Source organism: Rhea americana, unplaced genomic scaffold, assembly GCF_003343005.1.
Source record: "Rhea americana isolate MKP2758 unplaced genomic scaffold, rheAme1 scaffold_0, whole genome shotgun sequence".
Taxonomy (NCBI): domain Eukaryota; kingdom Metazoa; phylum Chordata; class Aves; order Rheiformes; family Rheidae; genus Rhea; species Rhea americana.
Genome location: NW_028185037.1, coordinates 2,549,559 through 2,562,450, shown reverse-complemented (window position 1 = coordinate 2,562,450; position 12,892 = coordinate 2,549,559). Strand labels below are relative to the sequence as shown.

General features: G+C 36.9%; 1 protein-coding gene across 3 annotated transcripts in view; it reads right to left on the bottom strand.

Moving 5' to 3' along the window:
• Positions 1-142: 142 nt before the first annotated feature.
• The window catches only part of VIRMA (vir like m6A methyltransferase associated), a 29,803-nt gene continuing 17,053 nt past the window's right edge, over positions 143-12,892 (bottom strand). For all 3 annotated transcript variants that reach the window (XM_085305059.1, XM_085305140.1, XM_085305221.1), the window contains exons 16-24: positions 11,744-11,961; positions 10,119-10,251; positions 8,960-9,112; positions 7,178-7,338; positions 6,914-7,010; positions 5,643-5,809; positions 5,136-5,467; positions 4,082-4,225; positions 143-3,621 (exon numbers count right to left, since the gene is read on the bottom strand). In XM_085305059.1, coding sequence (XP_085161185.1) covers positions 3,464-3,621; positions 4,082-4,225; positions 5,136-5,467; positions 5,643-5,809; positions 6,914-7,010; positions 7,178-7,338; positions 8,960-9,112; positions 10,119-10,251; positions 11,744-11,961 — 1,563 coding nt within the window. In that variant the 3' untranslated portion in view covers positions 143-3,463. The remainder of the gene's footprint in view (positions 3,622-4,081; positions 4,226-5,135; positions 5,468-5,642; positions 5,810-6,913; positions 7,011-7,177; positions 7,339-8,959; positions 9,113-10,118; positions 10,252-11,743; positions 11,962-12,892) is intronic.

Here is a 12,892-nt window from a genome sequence, read left to right as displayed (position 1 = left end):
TATGTATATAATGATGAATGCAATTTGCTTCACTTCTTTCTGTTGATTTTGAGTATCCTCTTTATCAGATGAAATAGCATACATCATGTATACTGGATGCACAGTACAGAAAGCCATGACCAAACTGTAGTAGAGGTGCAATGCATTAAGTAGGTAAGGCTACATACCAGTCAGTCATGTAACTTTTTGTTACGTGCCAAGTACAGAGGCTATATTTAGTAATAAATAAGGCAAGCATTTGATCAAACAGCATCTTGTTCAAGGATGTTTTCCCTGCTTTCCAGATGGGAATTTCCAATGGGGATAAGCAGCCATTTCRAAGGAGAGAAGAACTAGCAAAGCCAAAAACTAGAATACAGGAGTAAGACGGCCAATCCTACAGAGACAGCAGGATAATAAACTGTCAAGAAGGGAAAAATACATTATCAATTAAAGGGATCTTATCCTTAATGTAGGTTTTCCATATCCACTATATATCCTACATGTGAGGTAAGAACACGTAAGATCAGGGAAACAAGTCTTTCAAAACTTTCACTTCATAGGTTGTAACCTTGAGATGCATTTGATTAAACATTAACAGTCAGGATACAGGGCAAGCCAGAGCATGCATTTGCTCATGCTTATTATTTTACCTGATAGGACTAGTTATTCAGTGAAAAAAAAATGCTAAAAGCTTGTATATACTACGCTTTTAAGCTGTGACATCTTGCAGATAACCTATTTATCTGCTTATATACATCGACTTCATCTGGCCTTCAGACAATACAGAATAACAAGCAACAAGCTGCTGAAGAGTTTGAAAATAATAATTTAAAAAAAAAGCACACAACTTGTCTCGCCATTAACCCATGAACTATGCATTCGATGCATTTATCAGTCCTTTAACTAGGACATTAAATTAACTGAGGCAGTTCTTACAAATTTAAACCTAAAAAGCAGCTCTTTTAGTATAACTTTTTCTTAACATATACTGTCAGACATACATACAGTCTGTGTACTCAGCCATAGGACTTTAGGAGAAAGAATTGTATTGTGGAACTGTGCAACATTACTTGCTCTTCCCAAGTGCTTTGCTCATCAGGTAAGGGTATGATACTAAATAGCATTTTGACATTGGCATTAGCCACTTCTAGTGGTTCAGTTAGGAAACGAAACTTAAATTCTTTTTTCGGCATGGTATAAAAAGTGAAATTTAATGACTTAAATGTTACTTGCTTAAGGTAAGAATTAAGAGTCAAACCAAATAATTCAAAATTTTAAACATGGTATTTACAGCATTATTTCAAGTTAAATTTATCCAAGAAAGGAACCGCTGTGCAGTGAAGGACCTCAGAACTAAATTATTTTCAAAAAAAATAGACACACTTTTTCAAGTTTGACTGAATTTACAGAGATTGTGTTCATCTTGAACAATGTAACCAACCCTTCATTTCTTCCTAGTTTGAAAGTGAACARCATGACATGCCACATTTCATATTTTCAAGAACCAGTACTGAATATTTACACTTTTATTTCACACTTGGTATTTTTCTTCACTTCTCATTTCAAATTCCCTGATTGAAAACAAATCATTCACATCCCTGCTAGTTTCAAAAGCTGTAGTTTCTAAAAAAAAATAAAAAACCTTAAACACATGGCATAAAGGAGCTAGTCAGCTTTAAAAATACTTATGCAGTGCTCCTTAAAAAAATAGTATTAATACCTGTAATGTCTGAGAGCTCCACCCATTTTAGTCATTACAGTTCATTATTGTAAAATTGTATCTTCCTTTTTTAGCATTCAGAAAGTTTTGACTTTCAAGCAATTTTTGTTTACCCTGTTATCTAAACAATGTTAAAATACATACCTCTGTGAACCAGTATTATTCACACCCAGTCGACTAATAGAAAAATTTACCACTTTTATAGGTTATGTTAATTGGCTTTGTGCAAACTAATCAGCTCTCAGTGGGACAGTGTGGCCCAGCCTTCACCCGGAGAGGAAACTACACGCAAAAGGGGGCYTCTTCTACGGTTCAGACAGGAACCTACTTAATCCAGCCAGTCAGCACAAAGCTGAAATTTTTCATTTTAAAGTATGCTCATATTTTAGGGAACACTTAAAATACAGTGTTAAAGCTTATGATACTATGCAGACTGGCTGTCTGAAGTAAGATTACTTAAAACAAGAACAGGACAACTAGCCCTTGCTTGAGTAGACAGAGACCCCTTCATAGCACTTCTGTATGAAAGGGTAAGTGAAAATCAAGCTCAGTGAAGTCTAATGGTGGAAATCATATGCAAAAGTTTTATATCATCTTTAAGAAAAAGCTACCACTGCTCAGCCCATTACAAATATCCAATGCAAGGTTATTGGAACTGGTTATTTCTATGAAACCTCATGGAGCTCAAAGGAATCCAGGCTTGTAAAAAGCTTATTTCAGTCACTGAGTTTAATATAAAATTAAATTTGGAGGTAAATCTAGTGGTAACATTTCTTTGTGAGTTCCTACTTCCTAAAATTTCTCTTTTTGTAATGTGTCAATCTAAAACAAATTATAGGAACACAAATCCAAACCATCTATTCAAAGGAAAGGTTTGGTGTCAATGCTTCACTATGAAATTGTTCAGTTTACACATCTGTCTCTAGCCCCTCTCACCAAATATCACAAGCCTGCAGCCAGGTAAGCAAACTCCAGACTCYCAAAGCAAGAGCATCTTGCCTTCTAGCCTTGAAGCATATTCTGTTTTCCAGTGAAAGGATATTTATATTCCTAATAGAGAAGCTGGAGCGGTAAAGTAAATGCTAGGATGTTATCCTGTTCTCACTGAAGTCAATGAAAGATTTTCTATGGATTTCAACAGGTGCAGGATCTTATTTACATGTCTAATCATGGCATCAAGGATGTACAACAAAATTTATATAAACTACATTTATACATTTGTTTTCTTTCACAGATTAAGTCAATCTTCTATTAAATGTTTCTCCTGCTACTTCAACTGTGGGGCCAATATACCTCAATCATTCATTACAGACTGGCTTAAAAAAAAAGAAAAAAAGGGCTAACAGCTCTAAACCTGAGAGAAAAAACTAAAATTGCCTTACACGTTTTTTTTTTAATTTTCTTGCAGTAATAAGTCACATACAACACACCTGTACCTTTCTTTTGGCACAATGAGTATTTTAAAAGTCCTTCAAGTCTTAACTCAGAGAGTTTCTTTACTGAATATTGTCTACTGAAGTCCACAAAAATTAAAACGTTCTTTCAAAAGGAACAAAAAATATACAATTGTACACAAAAAGTCTTGAATTTTATTGAAATTTCAAGTCTTGTATCAAACAAAAACTGTTTTCTTCAGACAAAAATATTCTCTTGGTGTCCTCCAGATACCCAGTAACTCCAAATTAGTCCTTTAGTGCCTCCATTTTTCTTTGTCATCTTCACAAGAAGTCCACGTGATTGGCTTTTCCTTTAGCTCTCATTTTATCGTGTGAAGGAACGTACATGACGACCTCTTCCACTGCCTCCACTAACAAACTTCCCTCTTGAGCCACCACTGCTACTACTATTAGCACTTGTCCAAGACGGTCCAATTCCACCCCGGCCTCTGGAAGCACGATCGCGAGGACTCGGTCGGTAGCCTTAAAAAAAAGAAAAGTATACTCAGAAAAAAAAAAAAAAAAAAAAAAAAAAAGAAAAAAACCCTAGGCGTAGTAGGTGCTGTGAAAACATAAGAAACAAAAACAAGACGAGACACAAACTGGGTCTGTTTTCTCCTTTTAATTTTCACTTTTCTTTTAGGCAAGCATTTTGACTGGCTCTATAATTACCATGTAGTTACGAAGACAACTGAATTGCAAAAATCTGAATGCAAAATTAAGATTCTGCGATCAAGTGTTCAATTCAGCAAGTTTTATGGATTACAGGACAGTTCGTATGAAAGCATGTATTTGACAGTCTCAGTGACAACGGTTCATATATGCTTAAAACATTTGCTGAATTTCAAGGTGTCTGTAGCATCCTTGCATGGTTTCATTTGTAAAGCAAAAATGAAATTCAAGGAATTTTCTATAGTTCGATGCCCATATGAATACCATGTACCTGCTGAACTTAATGGTCTCAGTGGTGGCAGTGGACCCCTGTTAAAATTGCTTTGACCACCTCTACTGTCATTGTAGGTTCCCCTGGGCGTACTCTGTGCACTCCAGCTTGAGCCTCGAGCACCTTCGCGACGACTGTAATTTCCTAGATATGGAGAAAAAAACCCACACATTTGAGCAAATCTCACGTTTTTTCCATTTTAATCTTTGCAATGCTTAGGGAGAGTAAATGCAGTATTTACATAATTCAAATAAATACAACTAACTCTGCATCAACATGCCCCTAGTATTCTAACTCATCACAGTCTACACATTATTGTACTATGCACAGAATCAGGAAAAAAATATCCATTTTTCAGATATGAACTCTAGTTTTTTTAAAAAAGATAACATTATCTGCTGTATTAAGATGGACTCTTATATTTTAAGTTTTTATGCCAAGGTAAATCCTGGTATTTATAACTTTACTAAGTGCCAGTATTTCCTGCTTCTACTGTGCAAGGTAATACTTGCCTTTATTAGAAGATGCAGATGAAAGGAATGCAACCTTGTCTGTAAATAAAAGAAACTTAACACTCTAGCAGAATCTCCAAATGCATTGAAAATTGTGTCTCATTCTTGTTAGGCTCCTCCATCCTTTCTATTCAAGTCTCATTTAAGTGCAGAGATGTACTGTAATGCCTCATTTTAGAAACTACTGTATCACAAATGGCAGAGAAGGGTTTTTCTTTCCCCTCACTACAGCCCTGAGGCACTCCAACAGTTGTTATACACAAGACCATTARATCAAAAAGAAAACAGCTAACTACTTTTCTAAGATTACCAGAGGGCTAGAGAGGTAGGCAACACAGCAACTTGCAGCGTTGGTTTAACTCCACAGCACTCCAGAGAACTTTTCTAGTGCTCARGAGTTTTATCTCCTTCTCAGACACACTGCTCCAAAACAATTCACAGCAAGGACGATTAATTTTTGTTAGTTAAGTGGGGTTCTACTGAAGCATTTTTTAGCATMATTAATTCATTTACTCCAATTCTAATTTTAAGAGACAACACACCTTTTGAAGCAGGTGGTGTAAAGAACCTGTTCTGACTGTGAAAAGCTCCTCGTCCTCCACGATTCCCTGAGAACCCACCACGGGAAGATATCTTCTGTGATACTTTTGGTGGCCGTTTGGCTGGTGGTATTCCATCTGGAGCAACCACTTCTTTGCTCTCTGCAGCAACAAAATCGTCCACATGCATGGAAGGTGGTCTGCTTGTATTCTGTTTCCTCTGACGAAAGATATCGTGTGGTCGAATCCCTTGTCCAAATCCTCCCCTGCCTCTTCCTCGTGGTGGTGGCACAACATGAGCTCTCTTTGCAGGCTCTATGTACTCAGATTTTCCACTGTTGTGACAAACAGTGATAATTTAGTTAATGTAAAAATTTGTTCTTACTGAATATCAGCCATTCTCCATATTGGAGATGTAATTTAAAAAGCAGCCTACATTTTGAGACTATACAAAACATTATTTACCAATTCTCACAGCAAGAACACATTAACTGTTTAAATTCATCTTACCTTGAAGTTATGAAGGTCTCATGCTTGTGTTTGCCAAGTTTGAACCCTTTTGTGGTTTTGGTACGGCCAGGAGATGATGGTTCTGACAAAAATGACCTTTCTAGTTCAGCYTGCAAGTCAAAGTCACTGCAGCCTTTCTCTGACAGTTCAATTAGGTCAACTTTTACCTGCAGTGAGAGAGTTTAACTTTATCACAACAATCTTTCTCGTACTTCTGAAGAAAAAAACATGCTGCAGCAGGGATCAGCTAGGATCCTAACCTACTCTAGGTCCTCCTTTGCTATAGGGTACAAAGCCCCATCCTCCCCCTTTTAATGCATTAGTGTGGCTCAAAACAAAAAGCAGCAATAACAAACTAAGCCGAGCTGCAGCATTACTGTCTTTACAGTCCTGAATCTCAAGAAAGCAAAGGCTTAGGTTTCAAATACAAACAGCTGTCTTGTCATTAGAAGACCTGCAGCAAGGCCTCCTTTTGCCTAAGATACAGCTCTACAAATTTATAAAAGCAGCAYTGACAAAGGAATGACCAGTTTTGATTTTGCTGAAGAAATTACAGAAACTGAAGTAAAAATTTATTTGTGTGTAACCATAAAAAGGAGTGAAACTAGAAAAAAAAAGAGAAAAGAATGAAGCCAGCAGAGGCTGACAGTTTTCCACATAAGAAACAAAGATACTATAACAGTTGCTTAGGTAAAAAAAAATAATAAGGAATAAAATATGAGAGTTATTGTGCATCTTTCAAAATGACAACTACATTTTAGGTTATAAAATCAAGTTGTAAGTATAGTGAAAAGTTTTTGTACAAGTAATTTCATTTACTACTGCCATTTTTTCCACTTTTGTCACTTTAGAGTGAAGATTTTAAAACACAGTGTAGTTACCATGTTCTTTGGATATTACTGCAAAGATAGAAGRTAAGCAACAAAAAGAGCAAAGATATCATGCTCCTTTTCCACACTTATTTCAAATTGCTGAAAATGCCCAGCAGCAATACAGAAGCAGGCTAGGACCGATGCACCAACTGCGGCTCTAAAGGAGATGACTCCTGCACTAGGACACTGGGGATGAGGCTAATTTTCTGGTTGTTTCCATATGAYTCTGAAGGCATTTGATAACAAACTTTAAAAAATGACAAACTCTACAGGCTGGCTCAATTTAAAAGAGTAAGCTAAGGAAAACAAATCACTTAGYCAAGTGAATCTCTGATGCTACCAGCTCATGTTAATCCTCATTTTTAAATCTACTTCCGTTACAGTAATAAAGCCTTTTACCATATCCAGATCAGTATCAATTTCTTCAGCCTGAAAGGGCGAGAACCACATAGACTTCAGCTGGTCATCCATCACTTCTGCCAACACATACGTAGTCCTGCAACATAGCAATGTCAAATGCCTTTCTGACTGTGAACAACTGCAAGCACACATAGCACGAGAGAATTTGGAGMGCCTACTGCTGCCTTACCCTTGATATTTAAATGAAATTAAGTACACAGTTTTTCAAATAAAATTTGTTACTCCCATATTTAACAATTTTACCTGTTGTTAAATAAATTTTGAAGAGAGTCTGGTGCAGAAAGAACTGGCTCTGCATCTTGGTCACTTAGCGGACAAGAATCACCTGCTGATTCCAACATTTGCCTGACACCAACAATGTTGTCCAGTAAGGATTCAAGGCCATCATCTTCTTTAGAACGATCCTAGGTCAACACATGACAAGTCAGAAACTTTCTTCCCCTTCCCAGACGAGGAAATATGTTTTTGTTGATTAATAAAAGAAAATGAGACACTAGACAAAACTGTCCCGCTGTCCATAAATACTGAAACTGATACACCTAAACACACAAACAGCAGAGAGCTCCTCAGTATACTATAAAACAAACCAAGTCAGCATATGTACATGCTAGGCTTAGCTACTAGCTGATGAAACAGTCACTGTAACACAGTCTAGTCTGTGGAATCACCTCAGCTTTTAGTTAATGAGTCCTTTGCTACAGGGTGTTGGGAATAGTCTYTCTCCTTCAGCAGAACTATGGCTTTTGTTTACCATACATTTAGGAGGTAGAAGAAAGGAGAGGGTATTATAGCACTGGAATGCATTTGTGGCCAACAGCTGGTGGGACAGATATTCTTTGAAGTCTTAAATTAGCCCTCTACTGCACTGCTATCATAAATCATGGAAGATTAGATTCCAGTATTAGGATCGTAAAAACAGTGGATGGAGGAAGTTCTGCAGGTCATTTAGTCCAACCTCTGGGCCTGAAGCAGGACTATCACTAAAACCAAATCAGGTAAACCATGGCTTTATTTCGCCAAGTCTAAAATAAAAAGAACTCCAATGAAAGAGATTCCACAACCTCTTAGTGAAATTTTTTTTGCTAATGTCCAACCTGGACCTCCAAAACCGCCATCTGGGGCCACTGCCTTGTTTTATCATCTGATATTACAAAGATGAGTTTGGTTACATCACCTTCCAAAGAGCTGTAAAAAGCTTTYAGATGGCTCCTTAGCCCTCTTCACCAGAGCAATCAACCCAGCTCCCTCAACCCTTCTCCACAGCACATGTGCTCTAGGCCCCAGACYATGTTGGTAGGACCCTCTCCAGTTTCTCTACATCTAGGAAGAGGACAAAGCCAGCCAAAGTTGGACACCACATTCCAAAAGACAGTCCACCAACCYCCTGTGGAGGGACACAATAATATCCCTTGGTTTGCTGCCCCCGCTTCTTCCAGTACAGCTCAGAGTACAGCCTGCCTTCTTTGTAATGAGCATGTGCAACCTGACATCCACCATAGGCCCTTTTCAGCTTAGCTCCTACTCTGTCCATGGCTACTCAGTCTGCATCAAGCCATGGGTTTATTCTGCTCTAGGTGAAGAGCTTTTCATTTTCTCTAATGCACCACAGTAGGCTCTTGTCAATCCAATCCTCAAAAGTTTATCCAGGCCCCTCTGGATCAAGGCTCTGCTGTTCATCACATTAGCAACTACCTCAGCTTAGTGTCATCCACAAATTTGCTGAACACGTATCATCATCTAGGTCTCTGCTGAAAATGTCCAACCATATGGGTGCCAGTATTGACTCCTGAGGGCTCCACTTGTTACTCACCAGCTGGACATCAAACCATAGATCATATTCAGGTTATTCTTTTCAGCCCTGTGTGCTTACAACAGTGCTGAGCAACAGGAACTGCTGGCTATTACATTAAGAATCAGCTCCTCAGTGTCCAGTGGTCCCTACTGTATACCCTGGTTGCCTTCCATCACACAATTAACTACTTAAGTTCTTGTGCTGCATAAGCACTCTCAGCACAAGGTGATTACCATAACATGTTTCTCCAGCTCAAGCAGTAGGTTTTCTGGAGTTTCTTCTTTGTTCTGCAACAGATGTTTTAACTCTGCTGTGGTTAGACCTAGTGTTCTGCCTGGATGAGATCCATCTACCTCCATAAGGTTTCCATCTTCACCACAACATCCCTGAAAAATATGACAAGTGGGAAATAAGTATATTTAAATATTCATTATACTCCTGGATTGCAACCCCATAGAATTCAAATGTACATTAGAGCAAATCTAGCAAAACAAGAGTAATTTTTACTGCTTTAAAAATATATTGTGCAAAGTATTTTTAATAAAGTACAATCCTATATGGAAGTTCAGCTGCTGTATCAAAATGAATGCAATCCTTTCCTGTATAAGCTGGCGTTTGTATCAGAGAACTAATAAATATTTTAGATTCCTTTCTGCACTAAATATTTATGCTATTTTTCTTTTAAATTAAAACCCCAGCAACTCTCTAGCAGGATAACATGAACCTAAAACCTGGACACAAGAGCATGCAGTTCACTTAGGATAGTTGGTACACCTAATTTACAGCACTGATAGTTTTGAATATATGCACTTAGATAAAACCGATATTTCAAAAGTCTTTTCTTCCCCCATAAACATTACATATTTTACTATCAATTCTCTTACTTTACCTGAGAAATGAAAATCTGCAAGGACTAAAATATTTCACATTTTTCCAAAGTTCCTACSAAGAACTATAAGTGAACTTTGGCTTTCATAAGATGTATTGAATTCAGTTTAAACAGTTCTACAAATATTTTTTCTGCACAGGGTAAGCATTTGGAATGCTTGCTCAGGCCTTTCCCTTTATTGGTACTGCCAATGACTTCTTTTAATATACAATTTCCATTTTGAAAACAAGTAACTGCACTTTTCTCCTTAAAGGACCACAACACCATTTCTTCCTACTGAAGAAAAACTTACTAAATGTATAATCTGCCCAGCTTTTATAAAAGTTGGCAGATTATTTTTATTTARAAAAATAAAGCTGTCACTAAAAATACTGATGGAAAAGGTTTACACAACAATCTATAGTCAACTGCTTTCTGACATGAGTTCTTAAATGCATCTCACACTGCAGACTTCAAGGAGATACAGCTGAATTTTTCTAAGTATTTAATATAAACTCACTTACCAGYGTATCAGAATTTAGAATCTGTCGCATAAAATCCAAGAAAGAAGAGGCYAGTTCACCTGTGTCTTTGCTAAAGCTACTTATTACTCGCTTTAGTACAGTGTACAGAGCACTGCTGTGTTTTCTTAGGGAGCTGTTTGCACAATAAAAAAGAGAGAATACTTTATTAACACATATATTGTGAACACATTCCACTGTAACTTGCTGTAAGAAGAAATCAAAACATACACAAAACAAGTACGGTAGTTYGGTAATTATCAATGTTGGGATTTGATTATGAAGCTGGAGCTTCATTATTTTCTCTGTACTAACCTGCTGTTCTCACTGGCGGCATCTGCAGATATTTCAGACTGCACATAGAGTCATATATACTATAACAGTATCTCTAAAAACTGTAAGAAATGAAATTTCCAGCTCTGGTGGACAAGGGATAGTAGTACAGAAATATTCACTTGAACAAGCGTCTCGTGTACAGMGGTACTATGCTTGCCATTACAATTTCATTGCATCCCACAATGCTTAACTACGAGAACAAAACCAGAAAGGTAATCATCAATGTAGAAAGAACAAGGCCACGTACTGAAGCCGATAGCCAGATGCAAAGGAGTCACAGAAACAACAGCAGCTTTAACCTACTTATCTTTCATTCGTGGATAGTGCAGCTTCTTGCAGCCTGAGCGGCACAACTCCGCAACGCCACATAGAACAGTGGCTGGCATAGCCTTTTACTGGCGAGGCTCCAGGTACTGCCTTTTTCTCCTCTGGAGCCTCACAACACTTTTGCCTGTTTACACATCACCTTAATAGAAAGAAATTAGTCCAAATACAAGACAAGTGATAAAGTGTCAAAAGGACACAGTACTGTCCAATGCACGTGTATATTCCATTCAAAATGGAATAGCATAGAATGGAACTACACAAGCTCTATATCTTACTCTAATCCTCTTGCCTTGGAGTGAAGAAAATGAGGGTACAAATGTTTTTCTTTTTTTTGCTTTTGGGTTTTTTTTTTTTGTTTGTTTGTTTGTTTGTTTTTTTGAAAGAAGTGCCTCTGTGTGCATATTACAGAAATAATTGTCAGTTAAAAAATTCAAGTGAAGGGAGATCAAAGTACAGAGTAAAACATCAAAGCCCCAAGAAAATGAAAGTTCAGACGATTTATCCTCAGAATTTCTTATTTGTGTACAGCAATAACTTACTTGGTATGTTGGATATTGCTAATATTTCATTGTTAAGATACTTCATTTTTCACATGCAAAGTATAAAAGAGCTTACGCACTTTTCCTTTATAGGACCCAAACGATGAACTCTGCAGTGTTTAAAATCCTACCTAGATCAAAAGTGTGATTGTTTGATTATCCTCCCCTACCCACACACACACAGAAAGACCTCTACTTCTCAGTGGTCTTCCCAATGGTCTTTTTTTCATTTTAAACTGTAAATCTTGCAGACTGTCATTGAATATTGTCTTTCTAGCACATCACTATTTCAATTGTTTTTTGTGCTTTTAGACAGAGAAGTAGTAATTTACAAAATCTCTAAATCTTTCTAAACACATCACTGATTTCACATTACAGAAGTTTTTTAAAATCTTAAGTTCTCACAGTTATCTTAAAACACCATACCTCTTTAAGTGATAGAAGCCATAGTCATGCTCTGTAAGGAACATCATTGTTCGGATACACGTCAACAGACAACTGTAACTGCTCTCAGCATTAGTTAATGTTTCCATCAAGCAGTCACAAATTAAGGGCATCATCTCTTTGTTTGGTAAGGAATTGGAAAGCTGTTCTAATTCAGAGACAGAACCTTCTGACGAATTTGGTATAATGAGTGCAATGTCCTGTAAGAAGTGATTATTATATACATAGTAAAAAATGTATTCAGTATACCAGCAATAAATACAAACCATACTTTATTTCAGAAAACACTAAATTATCTCACTACCCCACTATCATCTTAATCTTGTATTTGACAAAGCTGATTATTGACCAGTAAAACACTAACCCAGTGTACCCTTTTAAATTTGATTCTTTGAGACGTTACAAACAATTATTGATTTTTAAAAATATAAAAGCTTCAAAGGCTAAAAACTGAGAGCAGAGCCAAAACTAAAAGACAAACTATCACTGAATAATGTTTCATACTTGCATATAGTTTCTTGCTTAGGTAGTCAAACCATCCCTTGATTTCAAAATATTCATCAAAATTAAAAGGTTGCAAATACCATCTGTAAAGTTTAAGATCTACTATCCCCTCCATATTTTATACAACATAAAACAATATTTTACAATAAATCTGCATCGGCAAAGAGTTCTTATTTATATGTATATGCCTGACTGATCTCTTTACTGGCCAACAGTGCCAAAATATCTTTTGCATAAATGGGTAAGCACTATAGCAAACAAATACGTGCAGCTAGTAAGACAGACAGCAGCATGTAAGTCTATGCATGCAGCCAATGAAAAACTAGCTGGTCTAGTCCATGAATCAATTGCCACGTAACATTTCTTGTTTTGCTTGAGTAATGATACTTTGTTTTAATGGTGGAATTTTATGGTAATAGTATATCATTCTTGCTTTTCGCTTATATCTTTACACCTGGAATAAATTCTTAAGAGGTTTCATCTAGACAGCTAAGACAGACACATTTATTCAACTGGGCAAAAGTTGAATTAAAAAAAATCCAAAATCTTCCAACAAAGAAAGAGGACATCCCTCTCAGCTGGAAGGACAGTCAATCTTTGTGCTACTGAATTCTTAATCTCTAATGA